At 38.1% G+C, this 12,326-nt stretch overlaps 1 protein-coding gene across 1 annotated transcript; it reads left to right on the top strand.

Annotated features, from left to right (window-relative positions):
- The first annotated feature begins 123 nt into the window (after nt 1-123).
- Nucleotides 124-11,865, top strand: wdr4 (WD repeat domain 4). The gene is made up of 11 exons (XM_014968389.2): nt 124-302; nt 1,882-1,950; nt 2,028-2,168; nt 2,379-2,535; nt 3,600-3,712; nt 5,773-5,833; nt 6,097-6,201; nt 7,364-7,428; nt 8,564-8,750; nt 9,444-9,513; nt 10,843-11,865. The coding sequence occupies exons 1-11, from the start codon at nt 220-222 to the stop codon at nt 11,031-11,033; spliced, it is 1,242 nt and encodes a 413-aa protein (XP_014823875.2). The 5' UTR covers nt 124-219; the 3' UTR covers nt 11,034-11,865.
- Nucleotides 11,866-12,326: the final 461 nt, after the last annotated feature.

Here is a 12,326-nt window from a genome sequence, read left to right as displayed (position 1 = left end):
CGCTGCAGACTGCGCCCCCTGCAGGCCACTCCTCCCTGCTTCACTATGCAGCCACAAGAGGGCGCTTTGTGAGTGAAGGGGCGGGGATTGTGTGTTTTTGACAGGCCCAAAGCGGACGTGACATCGCAAGCGACCGTGACCTACTTCCTGTGGAGTTCATCTCCGCATTCTCCACGTGGAAAACAAGAACTAAGCGCGTTCGGTGCGGTACCGGGAGCCATGGCTTGTTTGGGTTTCTGTGGGGAGTGGTTTCTGTCGACCTGCAGCAGCAAACTCATAGCGGTCCATACCAAAGAGCCCAGGTTGGAACTGATTTAATTATTTTTGACTTTTGGTTCTGTTAGCTTTTTCTGTCTCCCAGTTGTTTTTGTTGGGCAGCCCAAGGATTCTTAGAAAATTCAAGTAGGTTTGGTATTTTAGGTGAAAGCATCGTTCATCATGCACAAAGCTTTATAATACACACATTCATAGAAGTGGACTCAATATCACCCTCACTAAATGTGTGGGCTGTAGTTATGTTTCCATATTGACCTCCAGCATAATAACACATGCTGGTGAAAGAAGGAAAGCAGTTTTTAATGTTGAAGTCACATCAATAGCCACAATCCTAATTGTTAGAGAATGTCATGGATTTTGTCTTGGTCAAATTTAATATTCCTCATATTCATATCAACCCAGCTTTTAATTTTAATGAATTCTGAGGTAATATTATCCTAAAGTTATTGTAGAGTCTCTCCAGAAGCTAAAATATTTGTATCATCAACAAATAAAATAAATCTTAGAACTGATGATGCCATTAATGTATAATTCTGGTTCCGATTCTTGAGGAACGCCACACACAATGTCCAAACATTCAGACTGACATTCTCCCATCTTCACAAATTGTTTCCTGTTTTTTGAGTAACATTTCACTCAATTTAGTGAAGTTCATTTGATCCCAAACTGTTCTAATTTACTGATTAAAATGTCATGATTTATAGTATTGAATGCTTTTTTTTAGATCTCTTTTCATAATAAAGTTAGTAATATCCTCAATAAGTTCAATTAGTGCATGTGACACTGATTGTTTTCTTCGGAAGCCATATTGACTATTTACAAGTAGTTGATTTTTATTTTGTTTTATTTTTCAATAAAATAGTCTAGTGCTGTTGAATATCTTTTCTAGGATTTTGGAAAATTGTGTAAGAAGATAAACAGGACAGTAATTTGCTAAGTGTTGTAAGAAAACCAGTATCGTATATTAACTCTAATGTCTCTTTTTTAAAATACTGTTAGTAGTTGTAATGTTGATTTATAAGTTTTGCCCTTCACTTCTGCACAAAAATGCAGATATGTCTGGATCATTGAACAATGCAAGACTACCACTGCCAGACTACTATTCAGATAATATTTTGCTTTGGCCGATTTTGAAATACGTCTTGATACTTTATTACAGACATAATTAATGTAACGTATTCAGCTAATTTTACCATCTATTATTTTCCCTCAAAATTTTGTTTTATGCACTCTTCCTATGCTAAATTGTGAAAATAAATTCCTTAAATGTTACAATATTTTCTCACATAAACCAACTGGCATATGGGAACTGGCATCAGAATCAAAGGGCAGTGAATGAAATGGGTCACCTCAAACTCTTAACAGTTCCCAGAGTTGACTAGCTGGTTGACAAGGAGGTTTGATTTAATTTATCACACCAACAATCTAAGTCCAAAATATTTATTTATTTCTACCTGAAGTTTTCCAATGTGGATAGAAGAAGTCATGGCGTTGGCACTGAACTGCACTGTTTTCTGCTGCCGGTTCTTTTAAGTGACCATCATTTCATGTGTCACCATGACAGCAATAATTCACATGTGATGCATTAACGTTTCTGTGTTGTAGAGAGCCGTTTGTGTTTGACTGCAGCCGTGCTGAAAAGAGGATAAAAACGGCAAAGGATGTAAATGGCAGGTAAAGACGGCGCACTGGATAACCATTCGTCCTAATATCACCGGCTGATTTTACAGCCTCGTCTTTTCTGTCTTTAGTGATGCGTCAGAGGAGACCGGAAGTGACACGGTCCTTGCTTTTGCAGTGTCTTCATCTGGCAAATTGGTGGCAATCACTGATGACACCAAGCGACTGATCCTGTTTCAGTGTGAGCCTTCATGGCGCTGCATTAGCATCAGGTAAACTTCAGGTGTTTCTGTGTTGGTTGGGTCTGTGGACAGCCGGGATCTTCTCCTCTCTAAGCAGCTTTCACTGCTCATTTGACTCCTCTGTCCAGCTGTCCTCCAGCCATTTCACAGGAGATCTAGAATGAATATGCTACAAGATTCAAGTTCCCTTTTGATCAATCAAGTATTTTTTAAATGTGAATGTGTTCGAATCGCCCGCAGGTGGGTGGTTAGGAGGTGCACATCACTAGCATTCAGCCAGGCTGAAGATGAGCTGCTGGTGGCTGACAAGTCTGGAGACGTTTACTCCTTTTCTGTGGTTGAGCCAGAGAAGGACGGCGAGCTGAAGATGGGGCACCTTTCAATGTTACTTGCTGTGGTAAGGATCAAGTATTATGGATGACGAGGGATTAAGATAATAAGTGTTTAACTTTCAACCAGCCTCTAAATATGTCCACCTGTCTCTCATCTTGTTGTGTTTAATTAGCTTGTTTTTTGGTGGTGACAAAAAGAAATTAGGAAGCTTATCATGACAAATTTTTAATGCTGACTTGTTTCTACTTCTACAATAATTGTACAATATGGGATTATTTGTTTTTGAACCACGGCTACTTTAGAAGAAACTGGGTAACACTTCATTTGAAGGGGGTGAATAAGACTGTCATGACACTGTCATAAACATGTCATAACACCTGTCATGAACATGAATAAGCCTTCATGAATATTTATGACTGTTGTCATAAAGCGTCATTCGGTAAATTATGACACTTTTAATACAAAGTTCACATTATTCAAAATGTCTATGACAACTTGACATTAACCAGGAAATCATTACTGTTTAAACTTTACCTTTAATAACATAAAGTTACCTCATTTTTAAAGTGCAATCAGTAATAAACAAATTTATATCAGTAATGATTTCTTGGTTAATGTCAAGTTGTCATAACAAAGACATTTTGAATAATGTCAACTTTGTATTAAAGTGTCATAATTTACCGAATGACGCTTTATGACAACAGTCATAAATATTCATGAAGGCTTATTCATGTTCATGACAGGTGTTATGACATGTTTATGACAGTGTCAGGACAGTCTTATTCACCCCCTTCAAATGAAGTGTTACCAGAAACTGTATAAATTAGTATGGAATCATGCAATTACAGATTGATAGAGCAGTATAGTTTATATTTTTTGTTTCATTTAATTTTTTTTAACAAAGCACAGATTAATTTTTGATGTACCTAGAGCTAGGTATTACAGAACCAATGCTGTGAAACAAAGTAACAAAACTTGGTTCTCTCTTTATTATTTGTATGAATATTATAAATAGATCAGAGTTATGAGTGGAGTTTCATAAACATTGCCTTTAAACAGATTTTATTTTTAATAGATAAGTTTGGATGGGTTGAACATGGACTAACTGCTCCACTCTCCGTCTTTCAGACCATATCTGCAGACGACCAGTACATCATTACAGCCGACCGAGACGAGAAGATCAGAGTGAGCCGTCGCAGGTCCCCGTACAGCATCCAGTCTTACTGCTTAGGGCATCACCAGTGAGTACACCTACATTAAACACAAGCAGCTGTACTTACTACGATAACTAACGAATCTATTTGACTGTAATTTCATATAAGATTTATGTGTTTTATTGTTATTATTACTTTTTTTATTTAGACAGATTTCCATCACATTCATTAATTGCAGCTTTACCCATTTGAGGTCGTACTCGAGGACAGAAGCAGAGAGTCCAATGATTTTATCCATGCTGCCTTTCTGGCATTTTCTTTTACAGATTGTTACTAATTTCAGTTGTGAATGATGACAAAATTGAACAAAAATGAGGATTGCACCACTTTGAGCAATGAAAACCAAAAGAGCATAAAAAGGCAGGACCCATAATTCACAGTCAAATGAAGGCGGATCTAACTGGTTTTACACACTCAGTCCATTTGGTCCAGGTCTTATAAAATGTTCCTTTTTCTACTTGGTCTTTATTGGTCCATGTGTCCAGCTGTAGGCTGCCCAGCGTTTCGCGTTTGAATGGGATGTTTACATTGAATATATTTTCAGTATGTTTGTGGAGCTCTGTGGTCTTATTACCTGGCATTCCCAATAAAACATGGCGGTGGTTGGCTCCCTTGGACCCACAGAGTCTCCAGTCCCCGTTGCTTTGATATCGTCTCTGAATGGGTCCAACAACAAACCATCCGATGTTTTTCCAGCAAAACTCCCATCATGTGTTTGATCCAGTTTGATCCACTGCAGCTGACATATTTCCTCCCAGCCTTCTTGTGAGATTCTTACCTTCATTTCCTTTTCCCATTTCCTCTTTACGTATCTGTATTCTCATGTTTATATTGCTGTATGGCATTATGTAGTTTAGAGATAATTCTGCTGTCTGATCTGGGCTTAAATAGTGATAGAAAACTTGATTCACTTTTTCTCAGCACCTCTTTAACATTTCTATTAAAATAATGTCTCACCTGCAGGTACCTAGAAAGAAATCATCTTTATCCAGTCCATGATCCTTCTGTAAGGTTTCAAAACTCTAAAATATCCCTTTGTGAGCGAATGAATAATAGGTGGTTAATCCTTTTGAGATCCATAACTTGAATCTGTTATCAATTCTATTTGGTGCAAAATCCGAATCATAGCCACACCACCTCATAATTTTAGATGCATCTCCGATTCTGCAAATATTAACCAATTCCTGCCAGGACTTGAGGAAGCTACCAGCTCTGGAGTCTTCTGCTGTTCTTCCTGTAACTTATAATCACTAAGCTGGGCTGTTACTGGGATTCTTTTATCGTCGTTCCTCTATTTCCTTCCATGCTGCAGTGAATGAACTCAGGCAGACTTAACTCTGTAAATCAGATTAAATTTGACATGTTTGCTCTTTGGTGGTGTGTAGAAGTGCTGCGTTAATAAAACAACGCAGTAAATGTTAAAGGCTTGCATATTATACTTCTCTTTAGTTATGCCTTATTTGTCTTATTGTTCAGAAATCTGGGGAAATGCAAGTAAAACAAAAGCTATAAGGCTTATTAATAAGGTGAGACCCCGTGAATCAACTCATAAACTCTTCATTCAAAGTAAAGCATTAAAATTTAAAGAAATTGTTTATATAAAAATACTGGAAATAATGTATAAAGCACTGAGAAAAGGTCTTCCTTCTGGTATTCAGAAATTATTTAAATTGAGAGAGAATAAATATAATTTGCGAGGTTTGTTTATATCTGAATGTGTAAAAGAGACGAGCCAGATAAAGTCTAGATGTGTTTCAGTTATTGGTGTGAAACTGTGGAATGAATTGAAGGATGATTTATGTTATGTCCTTTCTTAGTGAGCTTTAAAAGAGCTCTGAAATGATAACATCTTACACTGTTATGTAGATTTATATACGCATTGTGGAGATACCTTGGTAGGTTGTTGGGTATAAAATAGGCAAGAAAAAACTTGGCTTCAGCCTGTTCCATTTTTGGTAAATTATGGGTTTCTTTATTGTTGTTTTTTTGTTCTTTCCGGTGTTTAATGTGGACAATTTACCAAAATAAAGTGATTGATTGATTGATTGATTGATTGATTGATAAAGTTGTACCGTTCTTTCTATCAGGTTTGTCAGTACGCTAGAGATCCCAACAAGTCATCCGCACTGGCTGCTGTCCGGATCAGGGGTATGCATGCGTGTGTGTTTCCCTTTGTTTAGGTAATCTCTTGTTTGCAACACTCTATACTAGATTTGGTTTCATAGACATGCACTTTCAAATGAGAGTTGTAGGAGTTATAAACCTTTGGGGTGTAAAATGCATCCGCCACTTGTTTTGGATAGTTTGATTTGTATTTTTTTAAATGTGTAAAAACCGGAGACCATGGATTTAATGCTGATTTTATCATAAAGAGCTGTAATAATGAGCCTGTCAAATCTTATGTTTGTCAGGATGGGACAGTGAAGCTGTGGGAGTTTGAATCTGGTCGCAAACTGCAAAGCTGGGACCTCGGGCAGCTTGAAGACGATCTGTGCTCTGATGCTGCCAAAGGAAATGTAAGAAGATCAAATGTTGTCTGCAAAAGAAAAAAAAACAAACTTTTGCTCATTAAATAGTTTAAGCAAATACAATAGATTATAACTTAATATTTTTAAGATACAAAGTATAGTTTAATTTTTATTTGCTAAATAATAGTTCAGTAATTGTCTATTTTAAATCTCTGCTTTCTGTCCTCTAGTTTGTTTGTAAAACATTTTTTTAATCATATATAATTTTCTTTCTGCTTCATAATTGTTGTACCACTTTGGTTTGGTCTTTCACATTAAATTCTACTTTTAACTAGGGCTCATATCGATATATTTTTGATATATCATGATACACGATATATATTGTGATATACAGTTATTTTAAACTATAGACCCCTTGCAGCATGATGTCACCCACACAATTTCCCTGCTAGACATGAATTGTCTAAACTATGACTAGATGATAAAGTCAGAAAAAAGTTTTAATTAAGAAAAAAAAAAAAATAGGGAGTGACAGGGAGTGAGTCAGTAGCTTACTTGATTTTGACAAACTTGACACACAGATATGTGTGGAATGAGGTGTGTTTTGGTTCAGCTTAAAAATAAAAAAGGCGACTCACACACACACTGACAGGTCATCTCAGTGAAGCAGGTGTTTAAATTAGCGAATCAGCCACCGCTGTATTAGCTTGGCTAATAACAGCAGCAGTGGCTAATCTACTGCAGCTAAAATACACATCAAGCCTAAAAACATGAAACTGTAACAAACCGAATGGTCTGCTCTATGTGGAGGCAATGTGTTTAAAGTGGCATTGCCAGTTGCTATGGCAACGAGTCTGCGTGTAACATATAGAGAGAGAAAAAAGAATGAGTGAGTCCTGAAGATCGTTGGGTCCCTCATCCTGCTGTTCCTTCTACGTGATGTAATGCTAAAACCACGTCCACTAAGCATAGCCGGCGCTGAGCTGCGACGGCCCCAACGCTGCTTGCAGCTTTAATTTCTATTGATATTAATGTCATTATTGTTTTGCGTAGCCATAAAATGACCATAAAAGAGTGGCCATAAAATGACAAATAAATAACAGCATGCATGCATTGCCCTTTTAAAGTTTCAGAAATATCTGCTTTTAATGAAATATTTCCCTGTCGGTATGATATCAGTTAAATCTCTAAATCTGCCTTTCCTTTCCAGAACGCAGCCGTGTTTCGTATCTGCAGCTCCCCAGGCGGCCGTGATGTCGCCGTGTTGTGTGACGGGTGAGTGCAGAGTGTGTCTTTCTGTCTTCACAGGGACTTTGCTTTGACTTTGACTCGTATTTAATTCATTTCCTCAGGCTGACCCTTACACTTAACCTAACCGTTAACATGTCTGAATGCTGTCTGTCTCTGTCATTTCCTACTCGGCCACGCTGCAGTCGTGCCGGGCAGGTCTTGTGCAGGGCCCAGTGGTGCACACATAAGCTTAGGATGGACTAGCCTGTCCAATCCACCATATTATGCTGGAATACATTTCACAAATAATTACTTAGTGCTATGAATTCTAATCATGATCTACAAACACTAAAAGTTCATAAAGGCACCTTATGAGAAACGTAAAGCGGTTCTGCTGTACTTTATTTTCAACCATATTTTTATGGCGAATGTAATAATCTCCAAAGTGAGGTTCAACATGCCTTTCTTCTTATGCCCTGCCCCTCTTTCTTCTCATAAAGAACTGTCGCATGTTGAATGTAAATTCAGTTTGCAGCTGATAATGCTGTGTCCAAAATGGAAACTTCTGTTTCCTTGTAGATTTACAGTTAGAGTTAAAAGTGTGCGAATAGCAAAACAAGGCCTGGTAAATTAACGAGCTCAGATTTACGCTGTAAACCAGCTGAATTCAAAATTTACCGTTTCCATATTTGTCACTGTTCAGTTGTGCCCAAAATGACATTATTTTTGTTACGTTGTGTGAACTCTACATTCCTTCACAATCTTGTACACCAGAAGCTGAAAAAGTTTATTTTATCAGCACAAAGCCAATTCCCAGGATACAGACGAGAAGTTCTGTATGTTGCATAAAGTGTCCCACCAGGGAGACAAGCTAAGGACCCCTACCACACTGTTCCTCTAGCACCGTTAGGACTGTGGTCTGGACGCTGCTTGCATCCTTTTATTCAACCCACTGGTGGAAATTTAAAGCTTGTAATCCTGTGGTTGGGGTTGTATGAAAGTGGACAGGGCTTTCAAAGCAGAAGCCTCAGGGCTGACCTGCAGCTTCAATCAGTTTGTTTAGAACATGTTTGCAGAGACCAATGACAGAGTTTAGGCCACGTAGTGTTTCTTGCAAAAGCACATTTTGCCCAATTAGTAAGAGTCTTTTATGCTTTTGACTTTTTGTACGTGTTCTCAGGCTGATGAACGTTTACATGTTCACCTTGGAGCGAACCAGTGACGAGAAGCTGAGGTTTCACAGTAAACTCCACTTTCTCCACCGTCCCATGGACGTAGGCTTTGACACGAAAGGACGGCTTTGGGTGCTGCTGGACTCCAGCGACGTCCCGCTCCAAATCCACACATTCAGAAAAAACTCCTGGGAGGTATGGTTGGACTCTGTCCTACACACATCTAGATACAAATTAATATTTTTATTTTTAACATCTGTTCTTCTGATTATTTGCTTTTATTTTATTGATATAATAGCAGTAAATTATGGAGTGAGGTTATAAACCAGTCAGCGGATTGGTATTTATTTCTTGTTTTGTCCAGTCAGAGTTGTTGCATCGTTGGGAAAGGTATGACTTGATGCTTTACCTTGAGTGCTGTTTGATTCATTTTCTTTTTGAAAGAAAAAAAGGCAAGTTGAAATCCGTGCATTTAAACTTGAGTGACTGATAGCGGTGCTGGTCAGTCATTTTTCTTGACTCCACTGAGTAAAAGGCTCATACTATTTGAAAACAACAGTTGATCCAGATTTTGCTAGCTCTGGGTGTTACCACTTTCATTATTCTTCTTTTTGGGCCACTTTGACTAAATTAATACTATGCCTGTTCAAATTGAATGCAGTTTTGTTTTTTCCGTTCAAATTGCTCCAGTTTACTCACCACTTCATGCTTTTACCTGCATGTGGCCAGTGGCGGGTGCTAATTTCCACCCCTGAGTACAGTTAGTGTTCTGTGTGTATACCTCTGAATTTAACTAAGCTAAAAAAATGATTTTCCATTTCACCTGTTTAGAAAAATATAAATGTTGGTAATTAAAACAGGCAGCTTACAAATGTGTTCTTCTTCTAGTGCGACACTGAGAACGACGACCTCAGAAGAGTAACCGAGATCCTCAGAACGCAGTGGAGCACAACTGACAGTAAGTCCACTGTCCTTAAGTCTAGATGTCATGAAACAAAGTGAGGTAAGAAGAGGAAACAAATGTTAAACATACAGAGTCTGTCAAATCTGCTTTTAGTGATTCTGGCTGTCTGGTTCTGGTCATAGCTCTGTATGTGTGAAATTGTGGATTGCTATAAACCAAGGATGTTGTAGAGATCAGCACAGATGGTTTTGTCATTTGCCTTTGCTAAGACAAGAGAATAGTTTGTTTGGTGTTGAAGTGGACAGTTTTGATTCCAATAAGTTCTTGTTTGGGGAAGTAAAACAAAAGCCCTTTTTGCACTGCAGGGCCAGGCAGACCTGGGGTCAAACCTGGTGTCTGATTTTACAACTTCGATTAGGACAAAAACTATGTTTTGTCTCTCACACACTACTAAAGACTCACTTTGTCATATTTTAACAAAATATTGAAATTGCACAAATGTACTATTAAAATGTCACACACACATGCAATTTTTGACCTATCATTCAGAATAGTATATCTGTATGCTTTGTGCGTATGTGTGTGATATTTTATTACTGTATATGTGCAATTTTAGTATTTTGTGTGTGAGAGTCAAAACATAGTTTTTGTTCTGTCAGAGCTGCAGTTTGGTGGAGACGGTGTGAAACACCTGAACTAAATAATATTAGCTTGAGATGTGAATTTTATTTTTCCTTCTGATTAAAAGAAACAAAGTTCAGGTGTGGATGTTTGTTAACATCTTTTTACTGCATTACCTACATCTAAAAGGTTGCACATTTAAAAAAAAAAAAAAAGAAGTGCCAGAATGTGATTATATTTATGTGTATAGCAAAAATAATCAGCAGTCTTTATCATTATGTTTAATTTCTACAAATATCTGGGTTTATTTGAGTCCATCAGAACCTGGAGGTTCTCCATTGCTCACGTCCCACAACAACAGTGAGGAATCATGGAAAAGCTCATTACTGCACATTAACTGGCTAGAGAGCCACTTGCTACTGGAGAAGCAGCTCTAGTTTGTTTGCAAAGCCTGGTCCTTAAGGCTCACTGCCTCAATGTTTCCCTGCTCTAACACACCTGTTTCAGGTGATTGCAGCTCAGCAAAAGCTCATTAATCAGCCATTATTGAAATTATGTGTTCTGAAGCAGGAAAATACATAAAATATGCAGTGCAGGTTGCCTTGAGGAGCAGGTTTTGAAAAACAACTCAAAAAGCCAAGCTTGCATGAATCATAATCAGACTTTTCAAGTCGTTTTGTGGAAATAGCTGCAGTGACCCTGGGGTTTAGTTTATCCTGTAAAATTGCATTTCACCGACGCCTGCTCTATTTTTCATGACAGATTTCACAAGTGTCACAAACCACTTTGAGCACCTGTATAAAGTGAGCTTTGACAACGTGTCAGTGTATCTGCAGAAAAAGCAGCAGCGGATTGAAGAGCATCAGCTGAAGAGGACAAAAGCTCAGAAACCAAAATGCAACAAGAAGTCAAAGAAGGAACCTGACGAAGTTTTGACTCGGCCTTCTACTTAAGTGAAGAGTAAAGAGAATCATTCTGGTTTTGTACTTGAATATGTGCGCAGTGCCAGTTTTATTCGATGGTTTATTTTTACTATTTAAGATGAAACAAAGTTAAACCTTTTTTTCTGTTTGGCATCATCACCAAATGAAACCTGTTTGCCAGTAAGAGCCACATACATTCTGTTGAATCATTATTGTATGTTCGGTGCATTTAATTACATTTTATTTCACTCTGGGAGTAATAAAGCATATTTTATTTTTTTTTAATTCCTATGTCAAACCTCAATTCTATAATGACTCTAAAAATTAAAAGTTCACATATTCATTGGAACAGAACCAGAGTTCACGTCAACACGGTTTGAAGGTGGACCAGAATGAGCTTAGCATTCACACCTACCCAAACGGACCGGACGTTCTGGTCACATGATCGGGAATGAAAAGCGCTCAGGATGGGACCAAAAAAGACTCGAGCCAGGCAGGATTTGGATGACATTGAAAAATTACTGGACTTCCTGTCAGAATAAATTTCTGCTGTCGGATCCCAGCAGGACTTGGTCGAGGAGGTCAGATCTCTGAAACTCCAGAAGGCCAAAAAGGACAAGCGGATAAAACCTTTGGACAACTTGGTGTCGGAACTGGAGCAGTTCACGGAAGAACAACGTGTTCATCGCCGGTCTGCGTGTTAAATCTCCGTCGTACACTTGGGCGATTACAGCGGAGTTAGACAGGCAAGCAATAAACACTTGCACAAGCTGCATCATGCAAACATTGTGCATTTACTAATTATGTACATTTGTATTCAGCTTCATTAAATGAGATCATTAAATGAAACTGCTTTCATGAATCACCTGTCTGTAGTTCTTTTTTTTTTAGCATGAACCCAACCATTTTGTGAAGGCTCTGAGATTTTAGACCATTAGTTAAAAACAAAAAGACCATAAAACAACAACAGACAGAAAGAAAGCTGTGGAGAAGGTCAGGACAAGGAAGATTATAAAACAATATTCAAAGTTTTGAGCGTCTCACTGAGCATTAATCAGAGGAGCAGCCAAGAGATCCACAGCTCAGATGGATACTTTGACATCCACATTGTAGTGCATGGTGGTGGCTGCACAGTGATGAGGACTGCTGGGAAGATAAATGATGCTAAGAAAGGAAAATACTGGAAGAAAGATTGGAACAGTTTTATTCTGCAGTGGGACTCTGACCTTAAACTTAGGACCAGTTGCAAATACAAAGAGCATGTTACTGCAGCAAAAGGTGTTTCTGCAGTGTATTGACTTAGCAGATAGCAGGTAATATTAC

This window comes from Poecilia mexicana, unplaced genomic scaffold (genome assembly GCF_051168715.1).
Source record: "Poecilia mexicana isolate PSO_F unplaced genomic scaffold, ASM5116871v1 scaffold_2, whole genome shotgun sequence".
In the NCBI taxonomy this organism is placed as follows: Eukaryota; Metazoa; Chordata; class Actinopteri; order Cyprinodontiformes; family Poeciliidae; genus Poecilia; species Poecilia mexicana.
The sequence above is the reverse complement of the archived record's forward strand: the minus strand, read 5'-3'. Positions and strand labels throughout refer to the sequence as shown.

Coding starts and splice junctions, on each gene's coding strand:
- wdr4 (XM_014968389.2), top strand. CDS start 220: ATGGCTTGTTTGGGTTTCTGTGGGGAGTGGTTTCTGTCGACCTGCAGC. Junction 303..1,881: donor GTCCATACCAAAGAGCCCAG/GTTGGAACTGAT, acceptor TCTGTGTTGTAG/AGAGCCGTTTGTGTTTGACT. Junction 6,202..7,363: donor CTGATGCTGCCAAAGGAAAT/GTAAGAAGATCA, acceptor TTTCCTTTCCAG/AACGCAGCCGTGTTTCGTAT.